We start from the raw sequence: 14856 nt of genomic DNA, 5'->3' as shown, positions 1-14856 counted from the left end.
AAAATTATAAAAATGATTTTTTTCTTGTCTTGAAGAACTGAACACATAAAAGATTGAAAATAGTTTTTAAAAGAAGTCGAAATGTGAAAGACAAAGTAGAAAATAACGTGACCTATAATAACAGATATTATAATAAAAATACATATTATAAATAAATAAATTAAAATAATAATAATAATTATTATTATTATTATGTTGGTAATACAATTTACATTTTTACATTTACAAATAAAAATAGCATAAATCCGTTTTTGACCTAAAAAAAAAAAAAACCCTGCATGCCGTCTTATTTTGAAGGGTCGAACCGGAAGCTGTGTTCTCACCTGTTCCACCCTAACTCGGTTCTCCCTGTCTCAGAACATCCTGATGGGAATGATGGAGTCCGTGTCGCGGATCACGTCCTGAAAACTTCCCCCGATCACCTTTGATCCGCTTCCCACCTCAACAGGTAAACACCACGTGACCTCGCAACCGTGTGCGCGCGCGCTCGGACTCCTGTGCGCGCGTCTGCAGGTGCTGATGTTTATCTACCCAATGATGATGAGGAGGATGAGGATGAAGGTGAAACGACGTGTCCCGGTGAAGGAGTCGCGTTAACTTGAGCGTCGTTTCCTCGTTATCGGCGATTTTTCCAGGATTTTCCAGGATCTTTCAGGAAAATCTGGGAAAACCGAAGCGCAGGATGAGATCAGATCCTAAAAACAGAAACACAACAGCACAGAAATATTGTGAAGGAGCGCTAACTGCTGAAAGCGGATCTCTGTGACCTTATTTACTATTCCTGCATCAGGCCAGGGAGATCAGATTGTTCCTTTAGATATTAAAATAATAGATATTAAAATAAAAATGGCCGTTAGATTGAACAAGAAAACCCTGAGAGCAGTAATTAAGTCAAAACTGTACAAAAAATATTTATATTTTCCATTTCATATATAAAACTTTCTTTACCTCCAAATCTGTTCTACCCAGAACTCAAGTGTCATTTTTTCGTTTCACCTGGTCCAAGTTCTGCTAAAAAACAAAAAATTCTATTAAGCGACTTTTGCTATCTAATAATTAATCAAAAATAACTCAACAAATCAATAGACCAATAGATGCATTTAGGACCAATAAATCCTAAATGCATCTGAAGCTAAAGAAATACTGTTTTTGTGTTTTAGGCAATAAAATAATTTTCTTATTTAAAAAGTAAATGAATTATTTGCATCTTTTAATACATTTCTAATATTGTGTAAAAAAAAAAAAGAGGCTGAAGTGGTTGGCACATCTGCAGAAGGTGCCAATGTTTTTAACTGATTAATCAATTAATAATCAGAATAATCATTACTGAGATAATCTTTAGTTGCAGGTTTACTGTAATTAATGAAGTCAGAGGGTTTGGTTCTGGATGTTCTTACTCATAAAACCTGATGGCGACCTTTCAGGAAGTGGCACGCTGCAGGTTGGGTTCACATTCATTAGTGTCATAAAGGAAAAGAGATCCAGAACCGAGCAGCTTGTGATGAGTTATTTCTGTTTTATTTTAGCAACACAGCTTATTAAACCAAACCTGAACATTTAATAAAATGGAAGAAAGAAAAATGTTTTATGTGCAAGAAAAGCAGCTTTAAAAACTTGCTTTCGAAGATCTTTTGTCCCATCAGATGAAGTAAATATTGCATGTTGTTCTGTTATTGTAGCACCATGTTGGCCAGGAAGGGCCTCCTGCCGGACGGGTTCCTGCTGACCCGGCTGGCCGAGGACCAGAACCAGCCGAACCGGAGCCGCACCAAGTCCCTGCGAGCTCGCTTCATCACCAAAACTGGATCCTGCAACGTGGCTCACAAGAACATCAGGGAGCAGGTAGATGGGCCGAGTCTGTTTCTGTTTAGTTCGAGACGTGGACCCGGGATGCGGGTCGGTTCTGGTGAAAAACGTTCGCATATTTCTGAAATCAGGATAATAATAGTTCTGTTATAAAAATGCAACTAGATGGACTCGATGCAGAGGTGATCCTAACATGACGAAGAAGAAAGATGAGCCTTCAGCGGGGTCGGAGGTCAGCCATGTTGTGATGTTTTCTCGTTTTCTCTCACAGGGTCGCTTCCTGCAGGACGTCTTCACCACCATGGTGGACCTGAAGTGGCAGCACTCCTTCCTCATCTTCACCTCGGCCTTCCTCTGCTCCTGGATGCTCTTCGCGATGATCTGGTGGCTCCTGGCCTTCGCTCATGGAGACCTGGAGCCCCGTGACCCAGACGACGACACGGGTCCAGTGCCCTGCGTCACCGCCATCCACTCCTTCACTTCAGCCTTCCTCTTCTCCATCGAAGTCCAGGTGAGCATCTCTGCTGCTGCAAGATATTAATGAGTTAAACTAAAGTTGATTGATCTTAACGATCGACTAAGATTAGTTGATAAACGTTTTCTTTCTTAAGAACTTATTTTTCTTGTATCAAGTGGGTCGATCATCTTTCTGTAAGACGAAGGGCTAATTTTCCATAATATGCTGAATTTAAGGAAGATATCCTAAAATTTTAACTTTAGTTATTTGTACTTAGCTAAATAGACACATGTGGTTTTCTCACATTATGTAACACAATATAAAAACAAAACAGGAAACACTGAAGTTGCTGAACAGAAAAAAAGATGAAAAGAATAAAATGTTAAACACTAAATCCCCCGTTAACAGAGAGATGTTCATGTACAAGTATTGTCTGTATTCGCTCTTGAAAGAATGTTAAAACTTTGCTCCATAAAGTTTAACTGATGACAGCCGTCAAACTCAACCTTGCTTCTTGGGATCATGTATTTTTCCATAATGTTACAACTTTTCCGTGTTGTGCCTGTTTTCCTGCCATCACGTTCTCACCTTTACGGCACATCAGTCATTTTTGAATGAGAAGTTGTCGCTGCTCCGTCATGCAGCTCAGCAGAATATCAGAATATTAAAGTGGTAACAATTGAGCTTGTCGAGTGTTTATATTTCAAAACAAAGCGGCATAAAATGCTTTTTGTATCCCAAATCGGACTCTTGTGGACCATTTCCCTCTACCTTTCTGATGTGGCTCCGACCGCCATCTTTGTTCCACTTAAGAATGACCAGCGGCGCCCTCTGCTGGATGGCGGCCGAACTACAACACTAAAATATGGTCTAGCAGACGTTAATAATTAAAATAACTAATTTTAATCTAATTCGACTCTAATCTAACCCTTATTTGGTAACGCTCCCCTTCCGACTCCAGGTGACCATCGGATTCGGCGGCAGGATGGTGACGGAGGAGTGTCCCGTCGCCATCATCATGCTGATCATCCAGAACATTCTGGGGCTGATCATTAACGCCGTGATGCTCGGCTGCGTCTTCATGAAGACGGCGCAGGCCAACCGGAGGGCGGAGACGCTCATCTTCTCCAGGAACGCCGTCATCGCCACTCGAAACGGCCGACCCACCTTCATGTTCCGAGTCGGAGACCTGAGGAAGAGTATGATCATCTCCGCCACCGTGCAGCTGCAGGTGAAACTTCAGTTCCTCTGGAACCACCAACACCGGATACGATGCGAATGAAAGCGCCGCTGTTTCCCCGCAGGTGATCCGACGCACCGTGACGACTGAGGGGGAGGTGATCCCGGTGTGCCAGCTGGACATCCAGGTGGAGAACCCTCTGAGGAGCAACGGCATCTTCCTGGTTTCTCCTCTGATCATCAGCCACACCATCGAGAGAGGGAGTCCGCTGTACGACCTGTCCGCCCAGTCCCTGGCCGCAGAAGACCTGGAGATCATCGTCATCCTGGAAGGTCAGGCCCCGCCCTCACCTGGTTCCACCTGACACAGGTAGACCGGGGGTCTACAACCTGAGGCTCCCGAGCCGCAAGTGGCTCTTTCACGATGGCTCTTAAAGGGGCAGTACTATGTAAGAGTAAAATTTCTGAAAATAAATAAATAAAATAAAATCAGAAATTTTTAAGTTAATCTCAGAAAGTTTATAGAAATAACTTGGAAATTTCTGAATTTTTCTGAGTTTGAAAAGTCCAAAATGTTAAACTTTTAGAAATGTTTTCAGTTTGAAAAGTTTTACATTTTCTACTTTTCAAACTAAAAAAAATTCCATGTTTTCTAGATAATAAAACTAAACATTTCTAAGTTTTTCTATAGCAAATTTTCAACTTTTCACACGTCTAAAAGTCAAACACATCCGACTTCTCAAACTCAGAGCTTTTCCAGCTAATTTTTGCCTTTCAGCTTGAAAAGTTAGAAAATTGTCAGAAAAAATTCAGAAATTTTGAGAACTCAGAAAATTTCTAGAAAAATGGATGTTTCTGAGTTTGGAAAGTTGAAAAATTTTGACGTTTAGAAATTTACTTAAATTTCTAACTCAGAAATTCCCATGATTTTTCTAGAATATTTCTAAAATTAATGTCAAAATTTCTGAGTTTTTTTCTAACACATTTTCAACTTTTCAAATTCAGAAATTACCAACATTTCTAAAACATTTCCGACTTTTTTTAAAACAGAAATTAACTCCTTACGTTTTTTATGTCTTCAATGGCCCTGTATACCGTTGCATGTAATATTTGTGGCTCCACTGAGAGCAAACTGGATCTTTGTATTATAAAGGTTGCAGACTCCTGGCCCACGTGGTTCTGATGCAGCATTGGGGGGTTTATAGTTCTGTTTCCACAAACCGATTCTGATATTTTTCTTCTTCCAGGTGTGGTGGAGACGACGGGCATCACCATGCAGGCTCGCACCTCCTACACCCCCGAGGAGATCCTGTGGGGGCGGCGGTTCGTCTCCATCATCACCGAGGAAGACGGCCGCTACTGCGTGGACTACTCCAAGTTCGGAAACACGGTGCCAGTCCGGATGTCGTCGCTCAGCGCCAAGGAGCTGGACCAGACCCGGGGCGTCCATGAGGGGACGTCCGAGACTCACCTGCAGGGCTGGGGGCTGGTCAGAGCCGGCAGGGGGGGTTTCCGCAGAGGAGGGCGCGCCTGCGACGGCTCCGCCCCCCAGCCGTGGTACGCCCAATCAGAGAAGCAGGAGAAAGACACGGAGCAGAAGGGGCTGAAGAAGAAAGTGCAGCTGGAGGTGATTGGACGGCAGGTTGAGGAGGAGGGACCCGGAGACCTGAGCGACTGAACGAACAGAACTTATTCCTGATTCAGTGTGTTCGTACTCAAATGTGTCTTTAAATTTAGATTCATTCCAGCTGTTCAAAGTTCAAACATCCTCTGAGACCCACAAGGACCAAAGAGAAATAAAAAAATAAGACAGAGAGCGCCAGGTACTGAGAAGGTCCAAAGAGATGAAACCAGACTTCATCTGTGAATCTTCACTGGTAGTCAGAACAGACTCTATCCTGCTTCTGATTTCGCTCTTTAAAGGGGGCCTATTATACAAAATTCACATTTTTATTTTTCAATTTGGGTTTCTCCTGCTTCTAGAAACAGCCCAACTGGTTTTTTTGTTGGTTTTTTTAAACCCATCCAAATGGATGTTTTTAAAAAAAACAAAATTTTCAAGCAAAGTTAGTGGGTATTTTGCTTGGAAAATGAGCCATTTCAAAAACCTTAGATTAAGTCACATCCCACAGGCACTGTGGGTTACCTAGCAACCCAGTACCACCTGTTACCTAGCAACCTAAGCAGTCCATTTGGTCAGATGACTTTAACTCTGTATGCGCTGTACAATGGCTGCTGGAAAAGACAAGTATATGTTTCTTGACTTACCATCCAGAAACCACTTGCACCATTCTTGTTGGTTGTACAGGAGGCTCCGCTTCTGCTTTTCAAAGCAGAACACCCAGGTTGTATAAATGCACATCTGTTTGCAGCCATTTTCATGTGCATGTGTAAACATTGAGTTAGGGGGTGTGGCCAGCAGCAGCCTATTTGGATTTTAAGTAACAGGAGGCCAAACAGTTCAAAATAGGCAGAACTGAACTGACCAGACTAAAATCTAATTAAGAATCATTTTGTTCAAACAATTAAATTAACGTATTTTGTATAGCCCATAAACTTATCCCAACCTGTTCAAGGAAGCATAAAAGGTCACCTGTTTTATTGTTGATTTGTCATGTTTTTGTGGTGCTTTTTTCTTGTTTCTGTAAATTATTGATGATTTTCACATATCCAGATTATTTACTGAATACATAAAGAATATTCAGAGGACTGCTCTGGATATTTTACCTCTCAGTAGATGGAAAATAATCTTTATTGTTCTTGTTATTTATAATGTTTAAATAAATTAGTTTTGTATTTTTTGTCTGCAACTTCTTTGTATCATTTATCTACTTTAAAATAGCTGTCGTCTTGAGATCAATCCAGTTGAAGTTATGGCTTTATATCTCATAATTTTGACTTTGAAAGTTTAAATTATGACTTTCTGTTGGGGTTTTTTTTTCTTTCTTGGCAGGAATGGACTTCCATACACAAATTCAGTTTTAAGTGAGATTAGAGGATGTTTGTAAGCAAGCAGGCTTTCTTTGAGTGAGAGCAGTGCAACATTTTGATAGTGAAAATAATGAAACCAAAGGACCAACTGCAAACTCGGTCCACAGATCAGATGTTCGTCCAGCAGGGGGCGCTGCTTCCTCTTCTTGTAGTTCAGGATTTTTGAACAAAAGTTCTGTTGAAAGATTATAAGCAGTAAATGTCATAGTTATGCTAGATGTCTATTTGTATTTTTATTAGTTTGAATCCTGTCTAGACTTCAGTAGTTGAAGGTAATGACTGGTCAGAGTGAAGCAAAGGTCAACGCAGATTTCGACTGTATGGAAGAACCATAATCACTAAAATATCATCAATGTTTATATAACATTTGTTGGTGTTAAAGTGTTTATTTATTACCAGAATTAATAGTCCTTTAAAGGTAACTCAGTAGCCTGCTTTTATAACTAGGTCAAATTAAGGTTTTGATCAGGAGATCTATGGAGCTAAATTGGGGCCAACAATTTGCTCAGATGTTTGTTGTTTGTTTTGTTTTTTTATGTGAAAATTGTTTTTTTTTTTTGAAGCATAAAAACTATTTCAATCCTGAAAAGATTTTAAACTAAAAAAGTTCAAAACTACTGTTCTTATTTATTTTTTCCTCTGTTTCAGATCTTTTTATTTTCAGAGGAAATTTTGTTTTGCATTTCTTTTTTTTCTTCTTTTTTTCAGTTTAAAATAAAATATTTGGGAATAAACTTTATGGCCTCAATTCAGCACCACAGAAAAACCCCTGATTGACCCAATTTGACCTGAACCAGATTCAAGGATGCAACAACATCTTGTTCCCGAGAACCAAACAAAAAAAAACAGAACCAGAATTTACAAGCCAGAACATTTTATTTCCTGCTAAACCAACAGAAAATCACATTTCAAATTAGTAAAATCAGATTTACAGAAGAGACCTGAGGAGCCGCAGGAGCCTGAAAAAACCAGCGATATAAAGTTAACGTTTATATCCAGAACAGCTGCAGCGATTCAGAACCAGAACCACCAAAGGCTCAACAGGGACCACAGCAGAACCAAGACCAGGCCGGCTGCGGGGGCCGTGGAGCCCGAGTTACAGAGGTTACTGTTGCAGCACCTGTACGTGAATCTGGAGATGGACGGGAACATCTGGGTGAGACGGGACACATCACAGTCTGTGTACCGGATACACTGCCGGATCGTCTTCCCACCTGTAACACAGAACACCTGAGAACCTGGGCAGAGTCCGAATATTAAACTTAAACATAACAAGACAAAAAAAGAAATAAAAGTCTTAAAATCCTGAGGGGAACATTGTGGTGGAGGTTTGTATGACGGTGTATCAGGGCCACTGTAGATAGAGGAGTAAACTTTTGCCAAAAAACTTTAAAATTTGCTAGAAAATAATCAGAAGTTTTAATATAAATTTCAGAAATCTTCTAGAAAAAACTTGGAAATGTCTGAGTTCTGAATGTCACAAATGTTTTACTTTTGAAAAGTCTCAAAAGTCAAATCTGGCAACTTTTCAAACTCAGAAATTTCCAATTTATTTCTAGAAGATTTTTAATATCTCTGTCAAATTTTCAACTTTTCAAACTCAATTCTTTTCTGGAAAATTTCTGGAATTAAGATCAAAATTTCAGATGTTTTTCTAGCAAATTTCCGACTTTTGGAGCTCAAAATTTTCCAATTATTTTCTAGAAAATATCTTGAGTTTTTTGGCTGAAACTTACGCTTCTTTTTTTCTATTTACAATGGCCTTAATACGACGCTGTAGGTTTAAATTTCAAATAAATAATTTGGTATAAAGTGAGAGTGAAGAAGTATAATCTAAAAAGCTAATTGAAGAAAATGAATTGAAGAAGCTTATTCATCTGATAAAGGATTTTAAGAGGACAAACAGCTGCAGAAGAGCCCAGGTCTGGTCATTTAAGCAAGTTCACCTTTAAAGCAGGCCGCAAAATGCTGAGAGAAGTCTCCAAAACCCTAACATGTCATCTTGGGTCCTATAGAAGGCTCTTTGGTATGAAAGTGTGTGTAAGTACAGTCTAGTTAAACCGACCTTGATCGCTCAGAGAGATGCACGAGTCTTCAAATGTGCACTCCTGCACGTTCTCGCAGCGACCCGTGTAATCCGCACACCTGTAGCAGCGAAGCCCAGAACCTGAAGAAGAGGAGCAGAGAGTCAGGAGGAAGATCGCTGCTGGTGATGGTTCCCATTGTTCATAGATCTGATGTCATTTTTAGAAGAAAATCTGACTGATATAGACTAGTAGAGCAGAAACGATTATTCAGATTAACGAATTGATTATTGACATAATCATCAACTAATAACTGATTAATCGTTACCTGGAATAAACAGCTAAAAAAAAAAAAAGTAAATTTCTTGAAAAGCAACATATTTAGACCACTAATTGAGACTAAACTGGAGAAAAAATATAAACATTTTGCATTTAAGATACAAAAAAATCTTTGTTTGTCGGATAAACGTTGTACCAAGTTGCAGTTTTAGCTTCACCTGGTTCAAATTCTGTAAAACAAAATCTCCTGTTGATCACCAAACTGATGTTCAGTTATGAATCAGTTAGTAAAAACAGAAACACTGGGCTGAAGTTAGTCCAGCAGAAAGAGCTCAGCTTCTCACATGTGGAAATATGTTTTAGCTGCAGATGATCAAACGTTCACTAAAGGATTTTATTACAGTTTAGGCAATGAAATGTTGATTTTCTCACTTGAACAATGAAGTGAATTATTTGTTTATGTAGGAGCCATTTATCCTTTTCTGTGTTTATCGCCACCAGGGGGCGAATTTCATTTTGAGTTCTGTGTGTCTGATGGGGGGATGGGTATTTAAGGTCAACCGTGATTCGGTTCAGGTGTTGTTAATGGGAAGAGGCAACAGTTTTCCATTGTGTTTGGTTTGGGTTTTGATGTCGAATTTACGTGTAACTACATGGAAGTAGCAAAACAATGGACATTGTTCTGTACAATAAATGACCTTTTTATAAGTCAAACTAAAGATCGGCATGATAATCTCTACTGAACGCACGTAAGACCAACGCCTTCCAAGCACAACAACCAGTAGCCTAAAATATAGGATTTTAGCCGCTACAGTTTATTTGCGTCTTCTAATGTATTTTTAATCTTGTATTAAAAGGTTTAAACGGTTGAATGAAAAATCTGCAGAATGTGCCAAATTTATTATTCGATTAATTGTCAGAATAATCAATAGATTAATTGATAGTTAATTCCAGCCCTGAACAGAAGCTTTTAAAGCTGATTCAAATTTTTACATAATTTGAATAAACTTTCATCTACGGGTCGTAAAGCCTATAAACCTTAAAAAGTTTTATTTCTGGGGAACTGTATTTCAGATCGATTATTGACAATAATCAATAATAAAAATAAATTGTGAGCTTTTCATTTCTCTGATGTCAAATTAGACTGAATGTTTCCTGTTTCAGCTGGTAGTAATACATTTGTTTCTATTTGTCTAAAGCCAGAATAATATTGAGAGATTCTCTCATTATTCTGGCACATTACACCTGAGCCAGGTGTGTTTTATTTTTTTGTTTGTTTGGTTTTTTTCCTTCATATTTTTGAATAAAACTGCCTTCAGCTAATCAGAGGTGAGTAGAGGCAGCTGGAAAACAGAGGGCAGGTGTAAGAGAGGAAGTATTATTTATGGAGTTGTTTTTGCGAGAGGATTCTTCGGGACGCTCTTCCTTCCCTTGCGTGCGAAGCACAAAAGTTGGACCAAATATGACTTGGGAAGGACGCTGTTTTGACAGATAAGAACAATAATTTGTGATGATTTGACTTATTTGGCAATCCTGAAATGGAGCAGGTCAAGAGGTCAGAATATTTCAAAGGATGTCCAACACACACTCAGTCTACGGGCTGCCAGGATCCTTACGTAAATCAAGGGCGGTATTGCTATTGGTCGAAACTTTCCAACTCACATCAGTAAAGATGAGATTGTATAAAAAAGGGTGATGTTAAGAATACGGAGAGATTTTTGGTTTTGTACTGATGAAGCTGTAAGACGAATCCGTGGAAGAGAGTAATAAATCTCCCAAACCCGTCGTGGCTATCAAGGAATTACGTCTCCGTGGGATTTATTCACCTACATATTTAAGAGTTAGCCACTTTTCAATTCTCCAACACAGGCAGAAGAAATGAGGCGATGGGAAACCCTGACATTAAAGGTTTCAATCTTTAATGTGTTTCAATCTTTAGCAGAAGCTAAAGATTGAAACGCATTAAGTAAGAACCAATAAGTAAATGAAGGCAAAATGAAAGAGAATGAACAGCAAGTAAATAATCCAAAACAGAATCAAGAACAACTCAAACCTAATGAAACACACAATGAAATAAAATAAAAGAACCAAATCTAAAACCAAAATAAACAAATGATTTAAAAAGACTGAATGAACAGATGAAACTAAAAGTCCAAACATGTATAGATTATGACACTTTTCTCTAGTAGTGGATAATATTACCTCTCAACTTTATGAATTAAATCAAACTCTTTTGGGTTTGCTGGGATTTTATCTCATTCCTCCTGACAGAACTGGTTTACCTGAGCCAGGTGTGAAGGCCGCTTCACTCACACACCTTTTCCCTTTACCTAAAAGTTTCTATAGGAGTGAAAAAGTCAAAATATTGACTTTTTAAAATCAATATTAAGGAATTGTTGACTTAAAACAAGTTCCTATATCTTGTTGAAAAGTTAATTATGTTAGTTTTGTCTTAATTCAAGATACCTCCAGTAATATTTGGTAAGGGTTTGTGTTTTTGCAATGTGCTCAACCTCAAAATCAGAAATGTGTGAATCTGTGGCAACAAAAATCTCTTCACAGCTTCAATCTTAGAGACAAAATCACAAAATGAAAGTTAGTTGATCCAAAACTAAAATCAGAAATGTTTAACTAATGTGAATATTTTCCTTAGAGCATTTCTCCTCTGCAGTTTGTTTCTCTCTCTCTGTCTCTAAAGATCAGGTTCTGCCGGGTCCAGTTCCACTCACCCACATGCAGCATCCCGGACCAGAGCAGCAGAACCAGTCCGAGGCAGCGCTTCATGTCGCAGCTGAAGTGAAGCAGTTGTTAGCGGAGCGTCTTGCTCGGTGTCGGTCTGTTCGGCTGTGACCCGCAGAGGACGCCGGACAGCAGCTCTTTGTCCACCGGACCACAAAGACCCGCAGTGTTCAGAACCTCCTCCTCCTCTGAAACAACCACTCTGCCTCTGGTGCTTCCCGTCTGCTCAGACTGTTTATCTGCGTTGATTCCTGATCCAGGTTCTGCTCCAACTGGGTTTTTATGTTTTGGTTTGTTTTTTACACCTGATAGTCCAGTAGACTCGGTTCGATAAGCGTCCAAAACTGTGATTTTTGTTACATTTTCTGCTGGTATGGTTCATTTTTTCACACTGCAGTGTGTCAAATTAAACAAACTAATTAAAAAAACCTGTTCGCCTCCTCACCTGTGGTGGCGCTGCACCAAGAACAACTGAAGGAAACGACAGGAAAACCTCCGAAGACACTGAGCACAACTTCCTTCACAAAATGTAAACAAAAAACGAGAAGCGGTTTTAAGTCTTTGGTAAAAGACCACAAGTCATTTCTCCCTCTAGCTCAATACTTTTGCATTTGTTTTGGTTGTATTTACCCAGAATGCCTTGCACTATAGTTCACTTCCTGCTTTTTGAGCAGTCTCCGGTGCATTAGAACAGTGCCAGAGTTCACTTTACTCGAACTGAGACCTCAGTTTTTAGTATGACATAAAGTATTCATGTTTTTACGAAGAAACTTTTCGAATAAGTAAAGTCAAGCTGCTGACCACGTCCCCCTAACTCAACGTTTACACTCACTCTTGAAAATGGCTGCAAACAGATGCCAAATTTTATAGCTACATCTTTGAAAAGCCAGAGTGGAACCTCCTGCACAACCGACAAGAATGCAGCGAGTAATTTCTTGATCGTAAGTCAAAACACTTGTCTTTTCCACTAGCCATTATACAGCCAATGCAATGGTAATGCCAGCTGACCAAATGTGCTGGAGCTCTGGTTTGGTTGCTAGGTAGCAGGGCAGAGTTTAGCTGTGGTTGCTAGGTAACCGCAATGTGTCAGTTGTGACTTGTTTTCCAGACACCTAAAAACATTAACTTATTCTCCAAAGCTGGCTGGTGTTTCTCCTTTTTAATGTTTTTTTTTACGTTTTAATGTTTTTAGAGGCAGCTGAGATCAAAATTGAAGAAACAAAAACCTGCAGAATATGAATTTTGCATAATAAACTTGCCTTAAAATATCAAGCATTTTGAAACAAAGTGACCCAAATCCTGTTTTAATAACTGAGAATATTTTTTTTTCTATCAAGCCCAAAATAATTGAATCACTAGATGACTTTCTGTTGATTTTATCTTTTTTTGTTTTACTTTTATCTTGCATCTTTCATGTGACAATTTTGGCCCACGTGATAAAACGTTTGAGACTGACCTGCTGGTGGTCAGTCTCAAACGTTCATCAAAGCCCTGAACGTTCAGAGGTTCAGGGCTTTGATGCCGTCAGACCTGAGTGGGTTTGTTTCGAGAGAGAGTGGACTGCCAGTCTTCAGTCAGCCTGTGACGTGGGAGAAACTGGCTCTGCTTCGGTATGAGGGCTTTGTGTTTCTGCAGACATCCAGACGCCGCATAAACCTTTAAAGGTTTCTCCAGAAACGTGGAACTGATTTGTTTCACTTTGGGTTTATAGTTCTAAATTCCTTTGGGAAATCACCTAATATTTTATGTCTGTTCATGTGTATTTTATTTGAAATTTTCAACTAAAATAGTTATATTGTTTACTTTGAGATTTTAAAAAAGGGCGGCCATCAGTCGGAAAGTAAATACCCGATTTCTGTCAGCTGAACTGAATCCTGAAAATTGAGGTTTAGAGTCAGTTCATTAAAGAACTGACTGTGACTGAGGGCCCCAGAAAATAATCCAAAGGGCTGAAAGTGGCCCATGCGCTCCTGTTTGAACACCACTGCTTCAATCACTGTACAGCAAGATAAAAAACTAAACTTATTCTGTTCAGGATGGAGGTTCGTTCTGGTGACAGACGGGACCGTCAGCAGCAGCAGCTCACAGAGACGCGACTGTTGCTCTCCAGCTGCTGCTGCAGACAAACATTTTCCTTTTACTGTGAAAACGTCCCTGCAGCTAAAAGAGGAGAAATAATCTGATGGATACGAAATGAACTCGGTTTAATTTAATCACTGATCTTCCACCAGGAAACTTTGATTTCTAAGTTACATGAAATCAGTTCAGATGTGATTATGGGAAACAAATCTGAACTGTCTGATATAATATTTAAAAATGATGTCATCAAACCGACAAAAATCTAAAGTTATGTCCAAATTTTGGTATTTTAAGGACTAAAATGATAAAAAATGTATACAAATAAATGACATGATTACAAGATAACATATTCAGGCAGCACGTTTACAAATCATAAAAAAAAATCTTATTATGCTTATTGTCTTTAGCTCAAGTACTGTGAGTTAGAACAGGGTGACGAGAAAATAGGAAAAGGGAAGAAAGAAAGAAAAAAGGACAGAAAGGGGAAAAGAAATGAGAGAAAAAAGAAAGGGAAAAAGGAAAATTTAAAAAATAATAAAAGATGAAAGAAAAAAAGAAAGAAGGAAAAAAGGGAAAATGAAAAAAGGGGAAAAGAAAAAGAAAAATTAAAGAAAGGAAAAATGGGGTAGAAAAAGTGAAATGGGAAAAATAAAAAAGGACAAGGTGAAATGTTTACCAGAAGCTTCAGCTTGTTGTGTTTGTTTCTCCTGCTTTTTTCTTTTTTCATTGAATTTGCTCTCAGTGTGGAAAGTTTTCAAAACTTTTACTCATGTTACAGTAACAACACTTTATAAAAATATTATTCAACTAAAAGAAAAAAGTATAATATATTTTTTCCAAGTTACTCAAGTAAATGTAACTGAGTAAATGTAACTAGTTACTAACTAGTTACACATGCAAACATGAGCTGTAAATACAAGAGAAGCTCCTCTGATATTTGAGCTAAATAAATGATTCTGTTGGTGTTTTAAGCTAATAAACGTCTCTTTCATATTTCACATGAAAACATTGGGTCACAGAACTTCCTCTCCATTGTCTCTTTTTGTTGATCCATTCTCCCCAGTGCTCCCAGTTTCTTTCTCTCCTGCAGACTGGAGTCCAAATGTTTTGGAAAACTTGGCAGGAAGTTGTTTTGTGCTCTCATTAAATCTTCTCTGGTCGCCGTCTCCTGGCGACAAACGACTCCTTGTATTAATTTCATTTCTGTAGAAGTGGTCTGATGCTCTGATGGGTAAATTGTTTGTTGAATGGGTTCATAATCTCTGACCCAACTGGGCCCATTGCCCTCCCACTGGGTCCCAC

At 38.9% G+C, this 14856-nt stretch overlaps 2 protein-coding genes across 2 annotated transcripts; one reads left to right on the top strand and one right to left on the bottom strand.

Moving 5' to 3' along the window:
* The first annotated feature begins 324 nt into the window (after window positions 1-324).
* On the top strand, window positions 325-6212 carry LOC102236473 (ATP-sensitive inward rectifier potassium channel 11-like). The gene is made up of 6 exons (XM_005795817.2): window positions 325-448; window positions 1680-1842; window positions 2078-2317; window positions 3225-3494; window positions 3568-3775; window positions 4690-6212. The coding sequence occupies exons 2-6, from the start codon at window positions 1684-1686 to the stop codon at window positions 5118-5120; spliced, it is 1308 nt and encodes a 435-aa protein (XP_005795874.1). The 5' UTR covers window positions 325-448; window positions 1680-1683; the 3' UTR covers window positions 5121-6212.
* A 1078-nt stretch (window positions 6213-7290) lies between these two features.
* On the bottom strand, window positions 7291-11706 carry LOC102236222 (CD59 glycoprotein-like). The gene is made up of 3 exons (XM_005795816.3): window positions 11466-11706; window positions 8499-8600; window positions 7291-7647 (listed from the first exon to the last, which is right to left on the bottom strand). The coding sequence occupies exons 1-3, from the start codon at window positions 11518-11520 to the stop codon at window positions 7448-7450; spliced, it is 357 nt and encodes a 118-aa protein (XP_005795873.1). The 5' UTR covers window positions 11521-11706; the 3' UTR covers window positions 7291-7447.
* Between the last annotated feature and the right edge of the window lie 3150 nt (window positions 11707-14856).

This window comes from Xiphophorus maculatus, chromosome 2 (genome assembly GCF_002775205.1).
Source record: "Xiphophorus maculatus strain JP 163 A chromosome 2, X_maculatus-5.0-male, whole genome shotgun sequence".
NCBI classification, from domain to species: Eukaryota; Metazoa; Chordata; class Actinopteri; order Cyprinodontiformes; family Poeciliidae; genus Xiphophorus; species Xiphophorus maculatus.
The sequence above is the reverse complement of the archived record's forward strand: the minus strand, read 5'-3'. Positions and strand labels throughout refer to the sequence as shown.